The sequence below is a fragment of the Lepidochelys kempii genome, chromosome 25 (genome assembly GCF_965140265.1).
Source record: "Lepidochelys kempii isolate rLepKem1 chromosome 25, rLepKem1.hap2, whole genome shotgun sequence".
Classification (NCBI taxonomy): domain Eukaryota; kingdom Metazoa; phylum Chordata; order Testudines; family Cheloniidae; genus Lepidochelys; species Lepidochelys kempii.
In genome coordinates, this window is record NC_133280.1 from 13,564,449 (window position 1) to 13,585,446 (window position 20,998).

The 20,998-nt window shown below is 56.8% G+C and overlaps 1 protein-coding gene across 1 annotated transcript; it reads left to right on the plus strand.

Annotated features, from left to right (window-relative positions):
• Positions 1 to 1,631: 1,631 nt before the first annotated feature.
• DIRAS1 (DIRAS family GTPase 1) lies at positions 1,632 to 19,782 on the plus strand. Its single transcript, XM_073324076.1, has 2 exons — positions 1,632 to 2,042; positions 14,985 to 19,782. The coding sequence occupies exon 2, from the start codon at positions 15,009 to 15,011 to the stop codon at positions 15,603 to 15,605; it is 597 nt and encodes a 198-aa protein (XP_073180177.1). The 5' UTR covers positions 1,632 to 2,042; positions 14,985 to 15,008; the 3' UTR covers positions 15,606 to 19,782.
• The last annotated feature ends 1,216 nt before the right edge of the window (positions 19,783 to 20,998 follow it).

Sequence of the window (20,998 nt, forward strand, 5' to 3'; positions counted from 1 at the left end):
CTGCCCAGAGCACTTTTTAACCTCTGACTTCTCTGAAGGTTGCAAAACAGCTTCCATTTACCACCCCTCCCCTCCTCCTTGTTTTCAGTGTGCTTGTAACTTTTCCAGACACTCGCCTGTGGGGGATGAATGTTCTTGGCTTGGTCTAAGCCGAAAGGTGCATTCTGGGGGGGGAACTGAGTGCCTTCCCCAGAATTGCTGTTGAGTTGTGGTAGAGAAAGGGTGTGTCTGTGTGTGCAGTTGTACGATGGGGTGTGGGGAGAAGTAAATACACTTTTTTCCCACTGTAAAACTTTTACCTCGCCTAAACCTAAAACACGTCTTCTGCAAAACCCACTGATGCCGAGAGGCGGTGTGGCCCTGGCTGCTGTCAATGGGACTTTCAGTGGGTTTGCAGAGCCTTAGACAACGCGGAGTGAGCCTGCCCTGCAAGGCTTTTTTTTCAATCTCCCAGGTGCATGTGTGCAGAATTGCTAATGACGGGTGGAGTATTATGACTAGAAAGGGGTCGTGGAAATTACCCCACGCAGAAGCCTCAGTGCAGTGGAAAACTAGAGGGTTTGCCAAGGGCCATGTGCCTCTGATGCTACCCTAAGGATTCCTTACATTGCATGCCAGGAAGCATTCTATGGACCTCTGCAATGCTGCTAGATACTAGGTTTCAGAGTAACAGCCGTGTTAGTCTGTATTCGCAAAAAGAACAGGAGGACTTGTGGCACCTTAGAGACTAGCTAGTTTATTTGAGCATAAGCTTTCGTGAGCTACAGCTCACTTCATCGGATGCTCACGAAAGCTCATGCTCAAATAAATTGGTTAGTCTCTAAGGTGCCACAAGTCCTCCTTTTTGCTAGATACGAGGTTACCTTTGGGGGCTTAAGTGTACATGGGTGAAATTTCCCATCATGCAGCAAGGACTGGGCACCACTTATGCCCTTGGCTGAGGATGTAAGGGACTTATGGACTCTGTAGGGGCCCTCTGCCCAGGGGTGAATTTCACCCCAAGGCCACAGTTTACTGCTTCTGTCCATCTGCACCAGTTGGCCTTTGACCCCTTCGGCATGGAGACATTTCTTTGTCGTTATGAATCGTTTATATTCCTGCAGCAGCGAGGAGTTCCAGCCATGGACAAGGCGCTGCACAAACACAATAGAAAGGTGGCCCTTGCATCACAGAGCTCCCTGTCTAAGCATCAGACAAGGGGGATGGAGACAGGCTTCCAGGGAGTCCAAGGAGACAGCGAGACAAGGTTAGGAGATATTCTCTTCCCTTTAAAAATGCCTAGGAAACTAACTGCCAAAAAAAGGGTAAGGCACCGTTCAAGCGGAATGGCGGAGGCAGCCTGCTGGTGAGCCCATCACCTTAACTCTGCCCCTTCCTGCGCCTGTGGGGACCCGCAGGCACTTTCCTCTGGAAGCAGCTGGGCCAGGAGACGACGTCAGGTCGACTCTGGGAAGGAGCCTCCAGCAAGGTCACTCGGGTCTCTGTGTTGGGTTCCTCCACCGGTCCGTGTCCTCCCCTCCCCGCTGGCTGAGCAAACCTGGGGGGGGGCCGGGCTCGGAGCCGGGGTTATCACAGAAACACCCGGTTCCCCCTGCCCTGCTCCTGGGCTGCATGGGGCGCTGGGGGCAGCTCTCCGGCCTGTGCCAGGCAGGGGGTCAGCCCCGCCGAGCCCCAAACGCCCTCCCGGCCTGAGGGGGGGGCCTGAATCCCCCGGGGCGGGGCTGGAGCATCCTCCTTGCGCCAGCGGGTCCTTTGCCTCCCAGCCCGGCCTGGGGGAGGAGTTTCTCGGCGCTGGAGCTCTGCCGAGGCGCCCGGTGTCAGGCTGCCTCTGCGCAAAGCTGGCGGTGCCGCGCCGCGCCGGGCAGGGCGGGAGGAGCCGGAGCCGGAGCCGGGGCCCGGGCCGTGCCGCTGACTGATGAGCGAAGCCCCCGCTCCCTGCGCCAGTGGCCGGGGCTGGCCCGGAGGCGGCGGCGCGGGGGGCTCGGGGCGCGGCCCCAGCACACGCCGCGGGGAGCCGGCTGCGGCCCGGGGCCGGGCGGACGGTAAGGCAGCGCCGGGCGCGGCTGGCGGCGGGCTCGCTGGGTGCCCCCCCCACCCCGCTGGGTGTCCCCCCCCACCCCGCTGGGTGTCCCGTCCCCCCCAGCGCAGCCCGATCCCGGGGGGCGGGACGGGGAGCCCTGCAGCAGAGCCCCGCGGGCCGGGGGGGCTGGCACGGAAAAGCAAATCGGAGCGCTGAGCCCCGGACCCCTGGGAGGGACGGGGGTAAATGATCCACCATCCTCATACCCCCCCCCGTCCCTCTATCTTCATACCCACCCCGTCTTCAGACCCCCCCCCGTCCTTCTATCCTCATACCCACCCTGTCCTCAGATCCCCCCCATCTTCATACCCCCACATCCTTCTATCCTCATACCCCTTGTCCCTCTATCTTCATACCCTCCCGTCCTCAGATCCCCCCCATCCACATACCCACCCCCCTCCTCAGATCCACCCCCTGTCCACATACCCCCCCCTCCTCAGATCCACCCCCTTATCCTCACACCCCCCATCCCTCTATCCTCATGTCCACCCCCTGTCCTCAAATCCACCCCCCTGTCCTCTTACCCCCCATCTTCATACCCACCATCCTCATATCCCCCCTCTATCCACCGACCTATCCTCATACCCACCCCCCCATCCTCAGACCCCCCCTTCTATCTCCATACCCATCTCCTATCCCTCTAGTCATCTATCGTCATACACACCCCTCTAGCCATCTGACTGTGAGGGCATCTATCTCTGCAGTCAGATCTTTATATATATACACACCTGTACATCTGTCTATACATGGAAAGGCATCTCTACAGGCATGTGTCTATATGGGTGCCCATGTGTCTCTGTGTCTATCTGTGTACATATAAATATATGGAGATGTGTATGTACAGAGGTATCAATTGATGTACATATGCAGTATCCATGCGTATGTACTGGGGTGTATAGATTGGTTTATGTACGTATTTCTGTATAGGTCTAGCTATCTATCTTGCCTCTCATTTCCCTCCACCCCATATCTATCTATCTACCCTGTAACTGATAGGTCTATAGCTCCATACTGTACAGCGGGCATCTTCCTTTTGTGCTTTTTGCATTCTCTAGTGCAGTATTTCCTCACTGCCCATCAGGAATTAGCAGTTTGTTTATTCCATGCCAAGCAGTACACGACTGTTCTCACCCTCTGTAGGCAATATATAAAAATAAACCCCCCTCCACAGCGTTAGCTACGTGTTCTGTGCAGGAAGGTGATGGCAAGGCAGCCAGCTGGCTCATGGAGCCCCCAAAATAAGCCCCCTCAATTACTTCTCCACACACTCAATTTCCTAATCAGAGGGTTGTGCTGCTGAGTGAGGAGCAGCCTGCTACCAGGCAAATTGGATCCAATAGGTACGGTTGCAATCAAGGTATTTTTGTTCAGAGCATGAACAGAAGCGTGCAAACCAGGCTTGAGCAGTTAACGAGCTCTTGGAGTGGATGTAAATGTGTGTACGTGTGTGGATGCATGTGTGTTTCTGTGTATGCCTCTGTGGGAGTGTGTGTGTGTATCTAGATTTCTATGTATATACACATGCATATAGAGCGGACACACGTATATTTAGCTCTCTCTGTATATACGTGCGTACAGGTCACACATGCGCACACACCTATCTAGAGGTCATACGTGTTTTTGTACATATGTATCTCGAGATCTCTCTCTACATACATAGAGTGCGCACACAGACATGGCACGAAGACACACACAGCACACACACGGCACACAGGCCATTGCTTGTGAAGCACTGTGGGAACCCTTGACGCAGCCCCAAGCCTGCACTCAGCTGTCCAGGGCTCCTGTAACCAGAATAGGGGATCAAACTGCTTTGGGTAAACCACGCAGCATAGGGGGTTGGGCAGACAGTGCTGGATACTGGAAGAACCCAGCTGGCAGTCCCACCTGCCCCCCACCCCTCCATTTGGTGAAACCCACCATGTTTCAGGCCTTGCCAAATGCCAGAGATGAAGGTGGGGCAGAGTGGGTGCCAGGAACAGCCCTCCTTCCAGGCCATGCCCCCCCCCATACCAGAGAAATGGCTTGGAGAGTTAATCACCATGAGTTGCTCTAAGAATATGAAGGTCCCCTCCACCCCAAAACTTGCCTTATCCTTGGTCCTGTCTACTCTGGGGACAGCAGGATAATGGCCTTGCTGTACAGATTCTGCTGACTGGGGTAGCCAGAGGGTGCCCTGGTGGAGGTGACCAGGTGGGGTGCTGGGTGCCCTCTGACTCCCATCCATCCTGGATGAACTGGGGGTGCTCGGCTCCTCGAGGGATCAGGCCCCTCATAATCGTCTGAAAAGTGGTGGGAACCGATTCTGTCCTCAGCAGCAGGTGCCCTGCTCACATTGGGGCCGAGGGTTTTTCTCAGATCCCTGGGACGTACCTGGGAACAAAGGGGCAGGACAGCTCCGTGCTTGTCTCTGGCCTTCATATCCTGGAGAGCAAGAGAGCCCAGCCCAGCGCTGCATCCTGCACAAGCCAAGCCAAGCGTTGGCACAATGCACCCGTCGCACAGGAGCCGGGTGGTGTTTGCCCCGGGGGGGGGAGAGTGATGCCAAGGGGTCGGGGGTTGTTGCTGGGACTCTTAGGGCTGTTGAACTGTCTGCTCACTCGCTCTCCCTGCACCCCAGGGAATTTTCCACCTGCGATTGCTTCTGTCCAAATCTACCCCTTTGCCAAGCAGGTCCAGGGCCCTTAGGCCCTGGCTCAGGCTGCCCAGCACCACTGGTGATCCCTCCTCTGCATCCCACTGAATCCTGAGGTGCCTTGGGGGCTCAAGGGGGCTGAGAGCTTCGTGGGGCGATGCCACCCGTGGCTCAGGGCAGAGCACAGGGATTTTGCACCCAGGGGCTGGTGTCACCCAGTGAAGTGGAAGGTGGGAGAGACCAACCTCCCCTGCTGAGGGGCTTCTATCGCTCTCCATTGCCATGGGGCCCGAGCACCTCGCAATCTTTGAAGTATTTATCCCTACAAGCTGGTGGAAGGGGAGGGCTATTGTCCCCATTGCACAGATGGGGAACTGAGGCACTGCCTCCCCCCCACCCCCTGGTATTTAGGCACCTGACTCCCATAGAAATCAGTGGGAGTGAAGAACCTAAATCCCTTTGAGGATTCGGACCTAATCAGCTTGCACAAGGTCACCAAGGGCATCTGTGCCAAAGCCAGGAATTGACCCTTATCTTCTGTGTCACAGGCTGGCACCCCAGCCACTGCTTTACCCTTCCTCTAGTTTGGCCTACCTAGCCCATCCCCTCATTTCTCTGGGATGGGCCCACCAGGGGGTAGCTGGAAACCATGGGGGCACTAGAGTGGGACCCTTTTGTGATCTGAAACAGAGGCGATGGGGATGGGTGTTGTCTGCTGCAAAGTCTGGCTGTCTTTCCACTGGGGAGATGTACCATGGTGGTGAGCTGTGTGCTAACATGAGCTTAACCCTGAAGTAGCACTTAGCGTGGACATGGACAAATGTGTTAGCTGCTCGTGGTTAAGGCCAGAGTCCCTCGTTGACTGGACATGACAGTCCCTTACCACACTACAGGCAAAATCATGTTTATTATGATGCTAGCCTCTCGAGTTCCCTGCCCAGACACACAGCGAGAGGCAGTGCCTGCCCCAAAGAGCTGACAATCTAAATGGACAAGGCGACGGGCAGAAGGGAAACTGAGGCACAGAGCAGTGAAGTGACATGCCCAAGATCACCCCGCAGGTGAGTGGCAGAGCTGAGACTAGCATGCAGGTCGGCTGACTCCTAGCAAAGTGCCCTCTCCACTGGGAAACACTGCCCCTCTTAACATGCCTTCCGTTTGCCCAGTGTAGACAAGGCAGTCTGAGATTTCTGTATTTTAAAGGATGTCTCAGTGCTTGGTTCGGAACAGCAGAATCCAATGTGTTCAACTCTTCAAACCCCAGCCTTTGACTTTCCAAGGACAATAGAAGAGAAATCCCTGGCATCTCCTGGGTGATTCCTCTGTCCATGATCCCAAGCTGGCTTTTCAGCAGGGCTGGCAAACTCATTCCACCTAAGTTTGAACCCAAGCTAAAAAGACCATGTGGTTGAAAGCATGGCTCAGGCTGGAAGGCTGTTTGCATTCCGCTTAGGAGAGGGGCTGGGGACAGGAGAAGGTTGGCTGGGGGGAATGTGGAAAACTGCAGCAGGGAAAGGAGTGGAAAGGAGAAGAGAGAAGAAAATGCAGGCAGGTTCTGTGCAGTGTCCAGAGCCCCCTGTGCTGGCCTGGATTTCAAGGCAGAGAGGGTCCAATCTTCACACAAAGCAGGGGCTGGCTGGGGCGAAATGTGTTTGGGTCTGTTCCTGGACCTACCCTTGGAGGGAAAAACCCATGGAGTTAAATTACAAGGAGCAAAAAGGGTGATGGATCTGCAACAGTTTTGCAGACCCAGAATATCAATTGTGGGGTTTGCACCCCAACAGCCTCCCAGCCCACTCCCCAGCCAAATACAATCAGACCAGCATCTTGTCCACCTGCCTGCTCCTCCCTCCCCAGAAGCAGCTGGTTCAGGGCAGGCCGCATTGTTAGGGGAACTCAGCTCCCATCGAGGTGGCTGAAGGATGTGGCCAGATTTTCCAAAGAGCTCAGCACCCATCAGCATTAACCACAAGACTAACCCCCCCCCCTCACTAGTATCTTGGGTTTCCCTTACCCCTTTTGCTGCTAAGGAATTGCCTCATCCACCACTGAAATGCAGCCGCCTCTGGGCTGGAGTGCAGCGGCTGTTTAACAAGTCTCTTTCCAAGGCCTTACCACAAATCTATCTTTCCTGGGTCCCTCTGTTCTATCTTTCACCAGCATTACATTAACTAGGACAAAGCCTAACCAGTGATCATGTAAACACACAAACAGGGCTGGGGTGGGGGTGGTACGGAAGAGAATCACTGAAGCAGCCAGACTGGGAATTAAACCAGCTGGTGAGCAGTCAGATGCGCTAGGGGAACTTTTCCATTGCTGGCCTGTGCAGGCCCCTTTCCCCACCCGGTCCGGCAGAGCAGCGGGGTGAACTCGCACCAGTTCCCTGCCCAGCCGCTCGGACAGTTGCGAAGGGATCAGGATGTTCTGAGAGCATCACAGGAGGGCGAACCAGCCCTGTCTCAGCCAGCTAGCAGATCAGAGGAGCCTTCAGCCTGCCGGGGTCCCTAGAGCAGGGGAAAGACAAAGGGTTTTATCATCTGGTTAACCCCCCCGCCTTGGCCCCCCACAACAGTCTCCTCTGTGCTGATTGCTCCATGGCCCAGCTGGCCCTACTCAGAGCTTTCTCGGCTGAGATGTTCAACTGGGGCCAGGTTTTCAAATGCCCTCCGTTCCCATTGTTCTCAATGGGGCTAAATTCTCCATTGTATTGGGAGGGGGAGAGCTGGTGGATTCGCTATTGTTCTCAATGATGGATGGATTCTCCAATCTAATGGGGGAGGGGTGCTGGATTCTCCATTGTTCTCAATGGCTGGGGGTGGATTCTCCATTGCAATGGGGGGAGGGGTGGTGAATTCTTCATTGTTCTCAATGGGGCTAAGTTCTCCATTGTATTGGGAGGGGGACGGGTGGTGGATTCGCCATTGTTCTCAATGATGAGTGGGTTTTCCATTGTAATGGGGAGAGGGGTGGTGAATTCTTCATTGTTCTCAATTTAGGGCGGGTGGATTCTCTGTTGGTTTCAGTGGTGTATGGGGGGTGGATTCTCCATTGTTTCCAGTGGGGGAGGGGTGGTGGATTCCCCAGTGGGAGCTGCTGGGTGCTGTGTTCTTTGGAAAGTCTGGGTGCCAATGTGGTTTTGTGTCTGTGATCTGAACACCCTGGGAAGATGGGCTGAGACCGAGCAAACTCATTACGCACAGGCCACCCAATAGGTAACAGTTAGAGGGCGGGGGCAGATTGGAGCTGGTGATATGGAGGTGATGGTCTCTGGGAGAAGCATTTGTTTCAAGCCCTGTATCAAGAGTTGGCCTAGAGAGAGACAAGGCAAGGCATGTCTGGGACTCTGCCAGCCGGGGGGGAGGTCCCTGCTAAATGAGACCCCGCCCAGCCCTGCATTGGGCTCTGAGATGTTTGTGTATTATTGAAAATCAAAGGACGTCCAGCTGCCTGTAGCTGCCCTGAGACTTCAGCCTCCCATCCCCAGGGTGCTTGTCTTCACTTGCAAATTTGGTCCCAATATCAGTGCATGACCTTGCCGGGTCAGGGTAACTGACACCATCTGGGCTTGCGCCGCTCACACCAGTGCAAAGTGGGTGCAAAGAGTTTACCATTGTGCCCTGGTAGCATTTCACCACCACTTCACACTGGCATCTATGAAGCAGGGCAAGGGGAATCAGGTCCTCAGGGCAGGCTGGGACTGTTATGGTTAAAAATCCCTTGGGGACCAGCTGGGATGGTGTTAATCCAACCACCCCTGTCTACGCTGAGTGCTGGGGTTGGGATATTTGCAAGAGTTCAGCACCAGTCTAGGAATCTACGAAAGCGACCAGATTTTCCCCAGCGTTCTGCACGTTGGGGGCCGTGCCTTGAAAACCTGGCCCCAAGCCACATTCAACATCATGGTTTTACTGTGTCTATATTGCGGCTGGGGGTGAGCTTCTAGTGCACTGAAAACCGCTCTCATGATCCCCAGACCCCTGGGGCTGAGCTCAGGTGGGCTAGCCTGTGTCTCCGATGGAGACACGACATCCACGTCACTATTTTTAGTGCACTAGCTCGAGTCTGTCTCTCTGGCTCGCTCCCAGCTGCGCTGGAGATGCTCTTGTTCCAATTGGCCGAGGAATGATGTTACTCCCTAGCTCTTATCATCAGCCATGCTCAAAGCGCTTTACAAAGCAACTGTTGGTCTCGTGATCCCTCTTGCACAGATGGGGAAACTGAGACACGGTGGTGAAGTGACTTGCCCAAGGTCACCCACCAGGCCAGTGGCAGGGCTGGGAAATGAAGCAGGTGTCCGTATTTCTAGGGCAATGATCTATCCACCAGACCACACTGATGCCCATACTCAGGTGCAGTCTACGGGGCAGATTAGCTTCGGCACCTCATCTCCTGCCCAAACCTGCCTGGTTTTCAATGTCCCCATTCACTCACTCTGGCTTTAACCCACTGACTTGCACTGCAGTTGCTCGTGAGGTGCACCGACTGGTGAATCGGGCTGTCCAACACGAGCTCTCTGTTGTTCGGAGCGATTTCCTTCAATAATTGATGGGGACGGATGAGGGAAATTTCTGAACGGTATTAAAGACTCTCCGGTGGGATTCAGGGCTGCTGGGTAATGCAGTACACCGGAGGGGTGATTAACCGCAGCTCCTGGCGGGTGCTGTTGTTTTTCGTGCTGTCCCCGGGGTTAGGAAGTGGCTGATCAAAAGTGTCTTTGCTGCCGTTAAACCAGCCACAGTCGCCTGTGTGAAAATGGCAGCTGCCCACTCGGCAGATCTGCAGCTTGTGTGTCTGTCGGAGTCAGGTCTGCTGACTTGAATGCAGCAGTGGCTTCGCTCCCATCAGCCCTCCAGGAGGTGCTCTGAACAAAGTAGATGAAAGCTACGTGAGGCAGTGTGGTCTGGCAGAGTGGGCCCTGGAGAGGGCATCAGGACTCCTGGGTTCAAATGTCAGCTCTGCTGTTGACGTGCTGGGATGGGGAAGTCACGTCCTCTCCCACCCTTTGTCTATTTAAGCAGTGCGCTCTTCAGGGCAGGGCCAGTCCCTCACTGTGTGTCTGTGCAGCCCTGATCGCAGCTGGGGTGCCTAGGTGTACTGTAATCACAGCAATATTCTGTCCCGGGTGTCACCAGCAACAGCATCAACTGGGTTCTGACTGTGGAAGCTTTGAGTCCAGTTCTCTGCCGCCCTGTGCAGTCATTTACATTGGTGCTGAGCCGGTGTAAGATGCTACCAGATCAGGGGGCCTTTGCATTCACCTGGCATTGGTGTAAATGACTGGTCAAGGCCCAGAGGAATTACATCCCTTTGTTCCCAGTGTTGATGTAAGTACAAAGAACTGGGTACGACTTTTATCTCCCAGGTGGCATTTGGCATTGTTAGTTACAAAGAATCCTTCCCTTTACTTGATTTGATTTAATTGGGGATTGGTCCTGCTTTGAGCAGGGGGTTGGACTAGGTGACCTCCTGAGGTCCCTTCCAACCCTGATATTCTATGATTCTGTCCTTGTAAATTCGTAATGTTTCCCTATGCGAAGGGCAGAATGCACATACTGCGTCTCTGCTCAGGAAACCAGGGGCAGGAAAGGACAAATGAAAAGTCTTCATTGGCGCGAGCACAGTGTGTGTGTCTCATTGGTCTGCACTGTGCACTCAGCCCCACATGGCTGCTGAGCTGCACCCCCAGGGAGAGGGCTTAGGCAGGTAGAAGCCCCTGTTTCACAGCTACCTCCACCCCATGTCGACAGAGCAGAGCAGGCCAGGGGTGGCGTCCGTGTGGGGTTCCCAACGCTTTAACCCAGCCCCTGGCTTTGATCATTCCGGTGCTGTGTTCGTCCCACAGCAGAATCAGAGCAGAGCTTCGCTGGAAGGGACAATCTCCCCGGGCAGGGATCTGCAGCGCCCACCCCTGTGTCTTGCAGGGCATGGGGGTGGGGGGAGTTTCAATTTCCCAAGCGTTTATTGCTGGCCAAAGGTGCTAATTTGAAAGCCCTGCAGACTGAAGCCTTTTATTCTTCCTCCAGCCCAGGCAGAGCCTGGGGACCTGCAGAGTCAGCCACCTCTGCATGCTGCCGTGACTTCTCCGTAGGCAGAGCGGGGAGCTGGCTCTCTATGGCCGTCTCAATCCTCAGCTTGTCTTCTAAGCCTGCCGAGAACCCGGCTGGCTAGTGCTGGTGAATTTAATGTCCGGGGCACCTGCCCTCCTGCTACTGGACTGAGAGCCCCCGAACTCGTTCATTTCACCTTAGACGGTGACGCCCCTAGCTTTCTGTCATTGCTGAACTGAGTTAGCTACGAGCCAGGGACCCCAAGGCAAAAGGGGGCTGCAGCCAGCCAGCCCTCGCCCCCTCAAAGACTGTGATCTTCCAGCAAACCTTGCTACAGATGCCGTGCCGGTGGCAGCGAACTGGCCATATGGCTGCACTGTGGCATCTTATAAAAATAGAAAGTGCTGATCTATTATTGGGAAGTCCACCCCAGGCAGCAAGGCAGGACCCAGCGCTGCATCCTGCATGTTCCCTGGCCCAGTCTGTTCTGGGGCAGGTGCCTGGGGCTTTCTCAGTGGGGACGGTGCCAGCAAGGACTCTTCAAGGGCAAGCAGATGGCATGGTTCTTGGGCAGTGCCACCCCTCAGCAAGGGGGCTGTAGTGGTTAGAGCTGGGGGGACTGGGAATCAAGGCTCCTGGGCTCTATCCCCAGCTCTGGGTGGGGAGTGGGGGGTCTAGTAGGTTAAAGCGGGGGGGCTGCAAGCCAGGACTCCGGAGCTCTGGGCTGGCCCTTTGCACAGGGGTGAGTTACATCCCACAGGCAGAAAAAACAGACCCTTTGCTAGCAATGAGAAGGGAAATTAGAATAATGTTCCCCCCATTCCCCGCTCCTCGGGGAGACCCCCCCCCACACTACCATTTTATTTTTAAATAGCTAAAACAGCAGCTGCTGCGCACACGTGACCCACGGTGCAACTCCGGAGCTGCCTGGCAGTGCGGGACTGCTTGGAAACCCAGATCTCCCAGATGCTGCGAGTAATTTCACCACCTGGCCTCTAGATCCATCAGGCGTTGCTGGGGAGGGGTCAGAAACCAAGCTGGAGTGGATAAAAAGAAAACCCACGGAGGGTGGGGAGAAGCGGTTACCACCCGTGGGTCGTGAGCCATCTCTCTTCTATGCCCAGCATTGGCACAGCCGGGATCCATTCTGGGGTGGGCACAGAACACCAGCCCAGGGTTTTTCAACGTCAAAGGGGAGATGGGAATTAGCAGAGGCACTTGGGGAAGGAAAAGAACTGGAACTGGACTCCTGTGGGGTGAACTCAGGGACCGACGGGCACATGGCAGAAGTACCCAGACTTTGAGAGGAAGGGGGGTTTAGCTGCTAGGAGATTGCCCAGATTTTTAAAGGTGTTTGGGCACCTTAGTGCCTTCTAAAATGTGGGCCTTAAACTTTTTGGGCCTCAGTTTCCTCTCTGAAATGGGGTTAACGAGCCTTCCTTTGTTTAGACAGTGAGCTCTTTCAGGCAGGGGCTGGCTCTCACTGTGTCTGGGCCGTGCCTGGCCCAAGGGGACCCTGATCTCAGCTGGGACAGGGACTGGCTCTCATTGTGTCTGGGCCGTGCCTGGCCCAAGGGGACCCTGATCTCAACTGGGACAGGGACTGGCTCTCACTGTGTCTGGGCCGTGCCTGGCACAAGGGGACCCTGATCTCACAAGGGTCCCCTAGGTGTTAACAAAAGAACAACATGCAGAAGGCTGATTTTGCCACCCCCTACTCACATGGATAATTCTCACTGAAGTGAGTAACTCTATCGACTTCCATGGGACTATTCCTGTGGGTCAGGATTAGGCCCCAGGGGATGTGTGCTCAGGGGTCTGGACCACGTCCAGCCCGCACCCACCAGTTACCCGTTCCCAGAACTGGGCTGGGGAAGTGAAACCTCCATGGGGTTCCCCCTCCATGCATGTAGCCGGCCCTCAGGAAATCCTGGGACTCCCAGCGTCCCCTCCGCCCCCCGTTCTGCCGCTCTCCTGCCCCCCTGCACCAGCGCTAACGGCGGTCCCCTGTCTCCCCCCACCAACCGGCCTGCATCACTGAGCCTGCTCCAGAGCCGGAGGCCTGCTCTGTGGAGCAAGGGGTTAGCGTCCAACCTGCCCCTCACTCCGATATCCTGCCAGCTGGGGCGGTGGGGGAGAGAAACAGGGCCGAGGTCCTGCGAGCTCCGACGTGGGGGAGGTTGGGTGGCAGCGGATGGAGGTTTCCAAGAGGAGGAAGAGAAGGAGAAGGAGAACCCTGCCGAGCTGCATCCCGGGGGCGGGGGAGATAGCGGAGCGCTGGCTCCCCACCAAGCAGCACGGACCCCACCCATTGCAAAGCAGGAGTCACCCCCTCGGAGTCAGTCCCTCCGGCATGAAACCCAGGGAATCCCAGCCCCATCCCACGCACAGCCAGCGTCTCCCGGAGCCCAGTGCTCCCTTCTGCAGCAGCTGAGCCACCAGCTCGTGACAGCCACGTGGGAGGCTCTGGCTGATTGCCATTCCTCGCCACCTCGGCTTGGCTAGAGAACACCCAAGGAGGCTGATTAGCATGCAGGGCCAGGCTGACCCACATGAAAGATGCCTCTGGCAGCTTCCCTGGTGCGGCAGGGGAACAGCATTGCACCGAGTCCCCTTCACTCCGAGCCCTGCCCTCCCCACCGGCCTTGGCTTCCATGGCCCATCGGCTCTTTGTGATGGGGGGGGAATAACACCGTCAGCAGTGTGGGCCCAGGCTGACGGGTTATTCTCCTCCCGCTGTGGTGTGGGGCGGCGGAGCCAATCCCTCCACCGTGCTGACAGCATATTCCCTGCACCGGCCACCTGGGAGGAGGTTGGGGGTGTTGGGCCAGGTTCAAGTCCTGGGTCTGCCACTCATACCAATGGACCCTTGGCCCAGTCACTGACTCTCTTTGCATCTTATCCCCTGTCAAATGGGTATAATGGCCCTTCCCCTGCCTCTCTTGTCTATTTCGGTGTATCTCCCCTCCATGTCTGTGCAGCGCCCGGCACAATGGGGCCTTGATCCCAGCTGGGGCCTTGGGCACGAAGGTGACAGTCATGCCTCAGAGGCTGCAGCTTGAGGGTTGACGCCTGGTGTGTTTCCTTTTAAGTTAAAAGGGAATGTGGCCCCATCCCCAGCCCTTTCTTCAGAGGCTGCCTTTGAGCCCGGAGTGGAAGCCCCGCGTCCCTGTCTGTCTCGCTCTCACCACCCCTCGGGGCTGACCCTCCCACTTGGGCCTGCGTGGGTTTGATGAGCAGATCTGGGGAGCCCGGCGTCGCCCTTTGGAACAGGAGCTGGGGTCGGCACCGGCTTCGCCACCGGGCCCCCTGCTGGGCTGTGGCCCACTGCTGCTGCTGCCAGTGAAAAGCCAGGGCTGCATCGGTGCGTGGGCGGCTGGAACCACGAGAGGTCATGTGGTCTAGTGGGCACAGCACCTGGGCGTCTCCTCCCAGCGGAACCAGCCACTCCCGCTGTGTGACCCTGGGCAAGGCGGGCACGAGCTCCGGGCCTCTGTTTCCCCATCTCTGCAATCTCAAACAACGCTTGACAGCCCCTCGGCAAGGCTAGCAGGGAAGAATAGCAGCTAAGGGCTAAGTCTGGGGAGATTTAACAGCAATGGAAACCTCTGGGCCCAAATGGGAGTTGCTGGTACGAAGGAGACAGATGCCCTGTAAATGCCAACGCCATGGGTGGAGCTAGATGCAGGGTTACATCTCTTATGGCACAGCCCAGGGATGGGGGTTTATTCTACCTTTGCATCTCCTGCGCTGTCTGTCACTCGGAGCCTGTGCAGCCCCCGGTAGGGGGGCCCCGATCACGGTTGGGGCTTCTGGATGCTGTTGAAATAGAAATAACAGGAGAAGACCACACGGAGCTGGGCGTGGGAGGGGAAAAGCACAAGGACTAGGATGGTGTGATCTTGCATTCACATAGGAGAGGAGTAGTTTGGGATCTGGTGGGTGACACCAAAGACTAGATGGAGCAAACCATATAGCAGGGCGGTGGGACCCAGGGCAGGGGGGAGGATCCGGGGAAGTGGGAGGATCCAAGGAGATGGGGAGGTGGAGAGCAGGGGCTGATGGTTGGAACCAGTATGGGCTGTCTGCTGCACTGGGTGGTCAGACCCTACAGCCAGTCTGGCCCATCCCACCCTGCTCTGCCTGTTCCATTCCTGCCTGTCGCCGTTCCTACCCTGTGACGTGTCTCCTTCTCTCTCCCTTTTGTCTCATCCCCTTCCAGGTGCATCAGCATCCCCCGTTCAAAATGCCCGAGCAAAGCAATGACTACCGGGTGGTGGTGTTTGGAGCCGGCGGTGTCGGCAAGAGCTCCCTGGTTTTGCGCTTTGTGAAGGGGACGTTCCGGGACACGTACATCCCCACTATTGAGGACACCTACCGGCAGGTCATCAGCTGCGACAAGAGCGTCTGCACCCTGCAGATCACCGACACCACGGGTAGCCACCAGTTCCCGGCCATGCAGCGCCTCTCCATCTCCAAAGGCCACGCCTTCATCCTGGTCTTCTCCGTTACCAGCAAGCAGTCCCTGGAGGAGCTGAAGCCCATCTACCAGCAGATCCTGCAGATCAAGGGCAGCGTGGACAGCATCCCCATCATGCTGGTGGGCAACAAGTGTGACGAGACCCAGCGGGAGGTGGAGACCAAGGAAGGGGAGGCTGTGGCCAAGGAGTGGAAGTGCGCCTTTATGGAGACCTCGGCCAAGATGAATTACAATGTCAAGGAGCTCTTCCAGGAGCTGCTCAACCTGGAGAAGAGGAGGAACATGAGCCTCAACATCGACGGCAAGCGGTCCAGCAAGCAGAAGAGAACAGACAAAATCAAGGGGAAATGCAGCCTTATGTAAAGCACCGGACTGTCCCTCGTCTCTTCTCGGTCTGACAAGTTTAAACATCGGCGTCGGAGCACCAGGCGGCGTTGCCCTCCCGTCTCCCCCATTCCTCCCTCTCGCTGCATCTTATCACTGTGACTGCTCTGGGGAGCCAGCGGTGCACGCTCACCCAGGACCATTTCCCTTTCCGATTCCATGCTTGGTACGTTCCCCTCCCCGGCGACGGGGGCCACGGTCTCGCTCTCTGGAAGGGGGATATGCAATCCTGGGGGCTGGGGCTGGATCGCACACATGCATTTCAGTTTTGTTTGTTTGCAGCGAGATGAGGGACATGCGGGGGGAGCCAAGGAAATGCCGCAGGAAGACGACTCTTGATCAACGTCTTCTCTCTTCTCTTCCCCACTCTCTGGCTTTTGACTCCATCTGTGGATGCAGCCTGCAGGGAGACCTGTCTGAGCCTTGGCATGGACACTCAGCCCGTCAGAGATACACTCACGTATTCCGGCATGAACTGAACAGCGAATGCTGCTAATACTGAGAGCTTTTAGCTGGAGCATAGTGGGGGGGAGTGGATTTTAATGCATGGGGGTCAGTCCTCATTTGGTTCCCTAATGACGCCGAGACCCCAAATCTACAGGTGAGGGGGCAGAGGCTGCTTTCAGGCCCTCGCAAGACCCTTCCTTAGCAGTCAAAGGAACACACATGATTCCCAAAGGGGTGATCCGATGTACGTCGCTTAAGCGGAGACTTTGAAAGACTAGCAATGAGCTTTGTCTGGCCAGGCTGGAATGCTAACTGCAACACAATCCCAAGGTCACTGCGGCCCTGCTGGGGATGGGGCCGCTCTCAGGTTGTTTGCCCAAGTTCCAAGAGATGCCAGGATCCACGCAAGGACCTGGAAGCTGACAAGGACATCTGGGGTGGGTACAATACCCCACTGGGCAGTGGTACTCAAAGGAAGGGTCTCTACATTGCTGAATGTCCTGGCTATTTGAACAGTGGGAGACACTGAAAAACAAAATGCATGTGATCGGCACAAGGAGGATTTTAGCTGGCCATGGCCAAGTTAAAGAGAACGAGACACTAGCCTAGGAGGGGCTGGACAGGAATGGTAAAGCAGCGAGAAGAGACAGAACCCAGCTGGAAGGGAGTTATTTACGCCGACACAGTGATGAGGTGGGATGAGGGCAGGGTGTCCAGAGAGAAGCGATCCCTTTCCCACCCTCAGGATTTGCCTTTTTCTTTTGTTGTTGCCAAAATGCCAAGCAGTACCAGCTCAGCGTGAGAGGTCAGCAGTGCGGAAGTGACTGAAAGAATAGCACATATCTAGCCAGCAGTGGGGGCGAAAGGGCTAGAGGAGCAGGGGTGAACGCCAGCATCTTGATGGTGTTTTGGACGCAACGTGGAGCCGGTGGGATTTTCAGGGTGTTGAGGGATGAGGGGCAAACGGATGGGCTGGGCTGGGCTGGGCTGGGGCAAGTCATGCCAGGCCGTGCTAGGTTTGGTAAGAATCTCAGCCTGAGGTGGAAAGTGTGAGTGTGGGGGCTGCCTTTGGAAGATCTGCCCCTAGCCCCACTGTCTGTGCAAACAGTGTATTTCCGGGTGCAAGCAGGCAGCCCTTGGTGCACAGCAGCTGGGGGCGGTGCTGCAGAACAGGCTACAGTGTAGACACAATGGGTGGGGGTGCGAGACAAGCATATGCACACGAAAACTGGGCGCCCACAGGCTTGATTGCCCCTTGGTGCTTGCACTAATGCGTGTTCTGCGCGTGCCTGGTTTCCACACTTCCCCTTTTGCATGCACGGTCCCCCGTTTTTGCATGTGGACTAGGGACCTGTTTTGCAGACGGCTGGCAAATCTGGCTGGATCTCTCCAGCTAGAGATGTCTGAATCCCAAGCTGTTTCCTAGCCTTCCTCCCCCAGTGGCCACAGACTCTGCAGAGGGCCGCGGTCCAGCTCTGCGACATCTGAATCAGGAGCCGGGGGGAGGGGGAACCTTTGCACTTAAACACTCATACCAGAGTGAGCGAGCCGGCTGCGATGGATGGCACAGGGTCTGCTCCAGTGGGTACCACCCAGCTTAGCAAGACCCTCCTCCCTGCTCTCCCAGTACCACCCTCCCTCCCTACCAAAGCACAGCTGCCGTGCGCCCCCCACCACTGGCATTCTCCTTTTAAATAGGCGCTCTGGTCTGCTCCAGGGACAGCCCCAAGCAAGGCAGCTGGCAACACCAGTAGTGCAGCAGGGGATGGCCACGGCTGGGGTATTTTATCCCTATGGTCCCTAGGGAATTGCCCGATGGGCCCCAGGTCCAACAGCTGCAGATGCTCAGGGGTAGCCATGCCAAGTGGACTGACCCCAGGCACGTCCCAGCAGGACCCAAACCCTGCACCCCGCCCCTGTGGTTGTAATAGGCTGACCCAGAACTCTGCAGATCCAACCTGCGGCAGGAGCCCCTTGAGCTCAGCCCTGCCACTCACCAGCCCCCTTGACTCTTAACCCTTTGCAGCCCAGAAGCTGCTGGCCAAAGCACAACGTGTGGGGCTCCTCGGGAGCCCTGACCTAGCACAATCGCGGAGAGCGCTGACGGGGGAGGCCCCTGGGTCTGCGCTGCTGGACCCCAGGGAATGAGGCCGGGCCTGATGCACGCCCCGTGTGCTGGAGTCTTGGAACTCTTGCCTACAAGGCAGGTCTGGAACTGGACCCAATGGCCTCTCCACCTACCCCTCTCCCAACTGCCTTGTTGGGGTAGCCTGTGTGTGGCTTGATGCCACGGTGACGGGTGCCACTGGGATATCACCACGGCCACGTGGATGGAGCCAGTGCAGGAGGCATCATGTGGAGGGGAGTGGGGGAGCTCTGCCTAGAGACTGGCAAACCCCAGAAGAGTCAGAGTTCAAAGCAGCACCCGAAGGGGAGAAGTTCTGACCTGACCTTACCTCCCTGAACATTCCAGTGGGGGGGAGGATTTGGCCTCCTGGAGCCTGCAGAGTTGGGCTGCAAATCTGTGCGGGCAGCCCATCCCAGGCCCAGCTCCCCTAGCAGGTGTAAATCCCCACTGACATCAATAGGGGCTGTGTCACTTTACACCAATGGGGGGCATCTGGCCCCCTCCAGCCCTAGAAGCTCAGAGACCGCCACAAAAATGCCTAATAAGGGGGTGGGTCAGATTACAGAGAGGACAGGGTTATGCTGGGTGCGCAGCTGGAGGAGGAAGAGGGGAGGGCTCTGTCTGAACCCCGCCCAGCCCCTCGCTCCGTCAGGCAGGGCAGAATCGGCCCAAGGAGGACTCCGCAGGAAGCAGCTGGCTGCAGCTGGAATCCCTCCTGGCACGAGCTGCGTTCCCTGTGGAGCTCGCTCCCCAGGTGGCTTGGCCAGGCTGTCCCCTCCCGACTCTGCACCAGGGAAGGGATATTCTGCTCGCCCAAACCTGTCCCCTAGGGGGTGCTAGGGGCCTCCTCACCACCAGGGGCAGCTTGTCCACTAGGGAGTAAGAGGGGTCTCTCTGCATCGGGGCTAGCCAGCGGCTCGTTCCTCCCCCGGATGGGGGTCCAGGGCACCAGCTGTTGTGCTGCGAGTTAACGGGGAGGGGCCTCGGCCATCCCTGGGGTCCAGCAAGGAAACTAGGCTCTGTCTCAAGTGAAGCAGAGTCGTCCCCGTCAGCCTAGCCGTGCTCAGCCCGTGTCTCGGACGGGGGGCAGCCAGGCTCGGGATCACCCCATTAGCCTGTTACCCCCGGGGATGCCAGGCTGTATATCAAAAGCAAGGCACGGCTAAGGGGACTGGCGGGGGTCCAGGCCCCCAGCAGGAGTTTTGTCGAGGCACTGACCCGTCCACGTCGCCTTGAAACCAGGCCCAGTAATAATAGTAATAACGAGGAGCAAGATGTTTGTTTACACGTGTATCTGGCCCAGTCATATGATATTGAAGATAACGTCCTCCCAGCTAAGAGACTGGCGTCTTGAATATTGTATGGTGCTCTGAAACTCAACTCTCGTACCTTGCATTGTAAATACCAGTCCTGCCTAGACCCCCCTCTGACGCCAGCATGAGATCAGTAACTAGCTCCCATGCATTACTGGCTTTTTAAAACCAACCGAACAAAGAAAGAAAGGAACAAGACGATGTTACAATGTAGCCTTTATTCTAGAACTAGTCTTCCTGAAATAAATAAATTACTCCTGCATTCCTGCATGGTTGGTGTGATCAATGGCTTATAGCATGGTCTGACTGGGAACATCTGATCTCCCCCAGGTGGAAGTGGCTGGAGCTTGATCCCTCATCGGTCTGGGTCGGTCACTCTTGGAACAAGGGTCTTTGCAACCAGTCCTTTGGCTCTGCCTTACCCAGTTCTGTCACTTCCCATCTCCCCTGGGCAAGGGTTGCTGTGTCAACCTTTGTATCCAGCTTCAACCCTCTCCCTTCTAAACAAGGGCTCCCTGGCAACCTGCCCAGAACCCCTCCCCGGGCAACCAGCCCCCTGGAGGAATGCTTCACCTGGGGTTAGAGGCTGCCTCCTTTGCCCCAAGGAAGGAGGTGGCTGCCCTAGACTTTCCCTCACCGTGGAGGACCCAGCTTTGTGCCTGGTCCCTTCCGCTTATAAACCGACAGCTGGAACTCGCCAGCCCGGGGTTGCCCTAGGGCTACGTGGCCTGGCTCAGGGTCGACGGACAGGGCCACCCCCTCCACCCAGTGCCAAATGAGACACAGCGGCCGAGTCCCAGCTTCCACACGGGCCGGCCTCCCAGCTGGCCAGTCCCTTGGGGCGTGGAGCCACCGCCCGGCCGCCTTCAGAACCCCACCCACCAGCCCAGGTGAAGGAAGGAGCAAGGGCAAGACTGGACTCCTAAGGGGACCTCCCGCTCGGCAGCTGTCCCTTTCCTCTACCTGCTGGCATGGGGCTCCACCCACGGGCAGTGGAGTTACAGGACCTTGCTCCTTTATTAAAGACCTAGCCCAACCCAAATTTTGCCACCTGGAGCCTCAGGGCGGGCGCGCTGATTCCAGGTGGCGTTAGTTAGGGATAAAGCGATAAGAAAGTGGGAGGGGAATTTTCTGTTCTGGGGAGAGGGGGCTGCTTTCTTTGTCCAGGCAAGAGAGGAACCTTGGCCATAGGCTCCCACCCCCTGCAGGGCACAGAGGCTTTGTCAGTACAAGGCTCTTGCGTTCTTACCCCACCATCCCTCCAACAACGGGCCCACGAGAGCAGCGTCTCTGTTGCTGTTCCCATATGGGCCCCCCTCTTCCCCGAGTTTCTGCGGGTATGGAGCAGCTGGGACCTGGAATCCACAGCTCAGTGAGTGACACGGGATCTTTGCTATAGAGGCAGGTTGGTGGGGAGCCCGACACCTCCGTGCTCATCAGCCCTGGAGTCACCCCAGCAGGCCCCAAGCTCCAAAGTGGGGCTC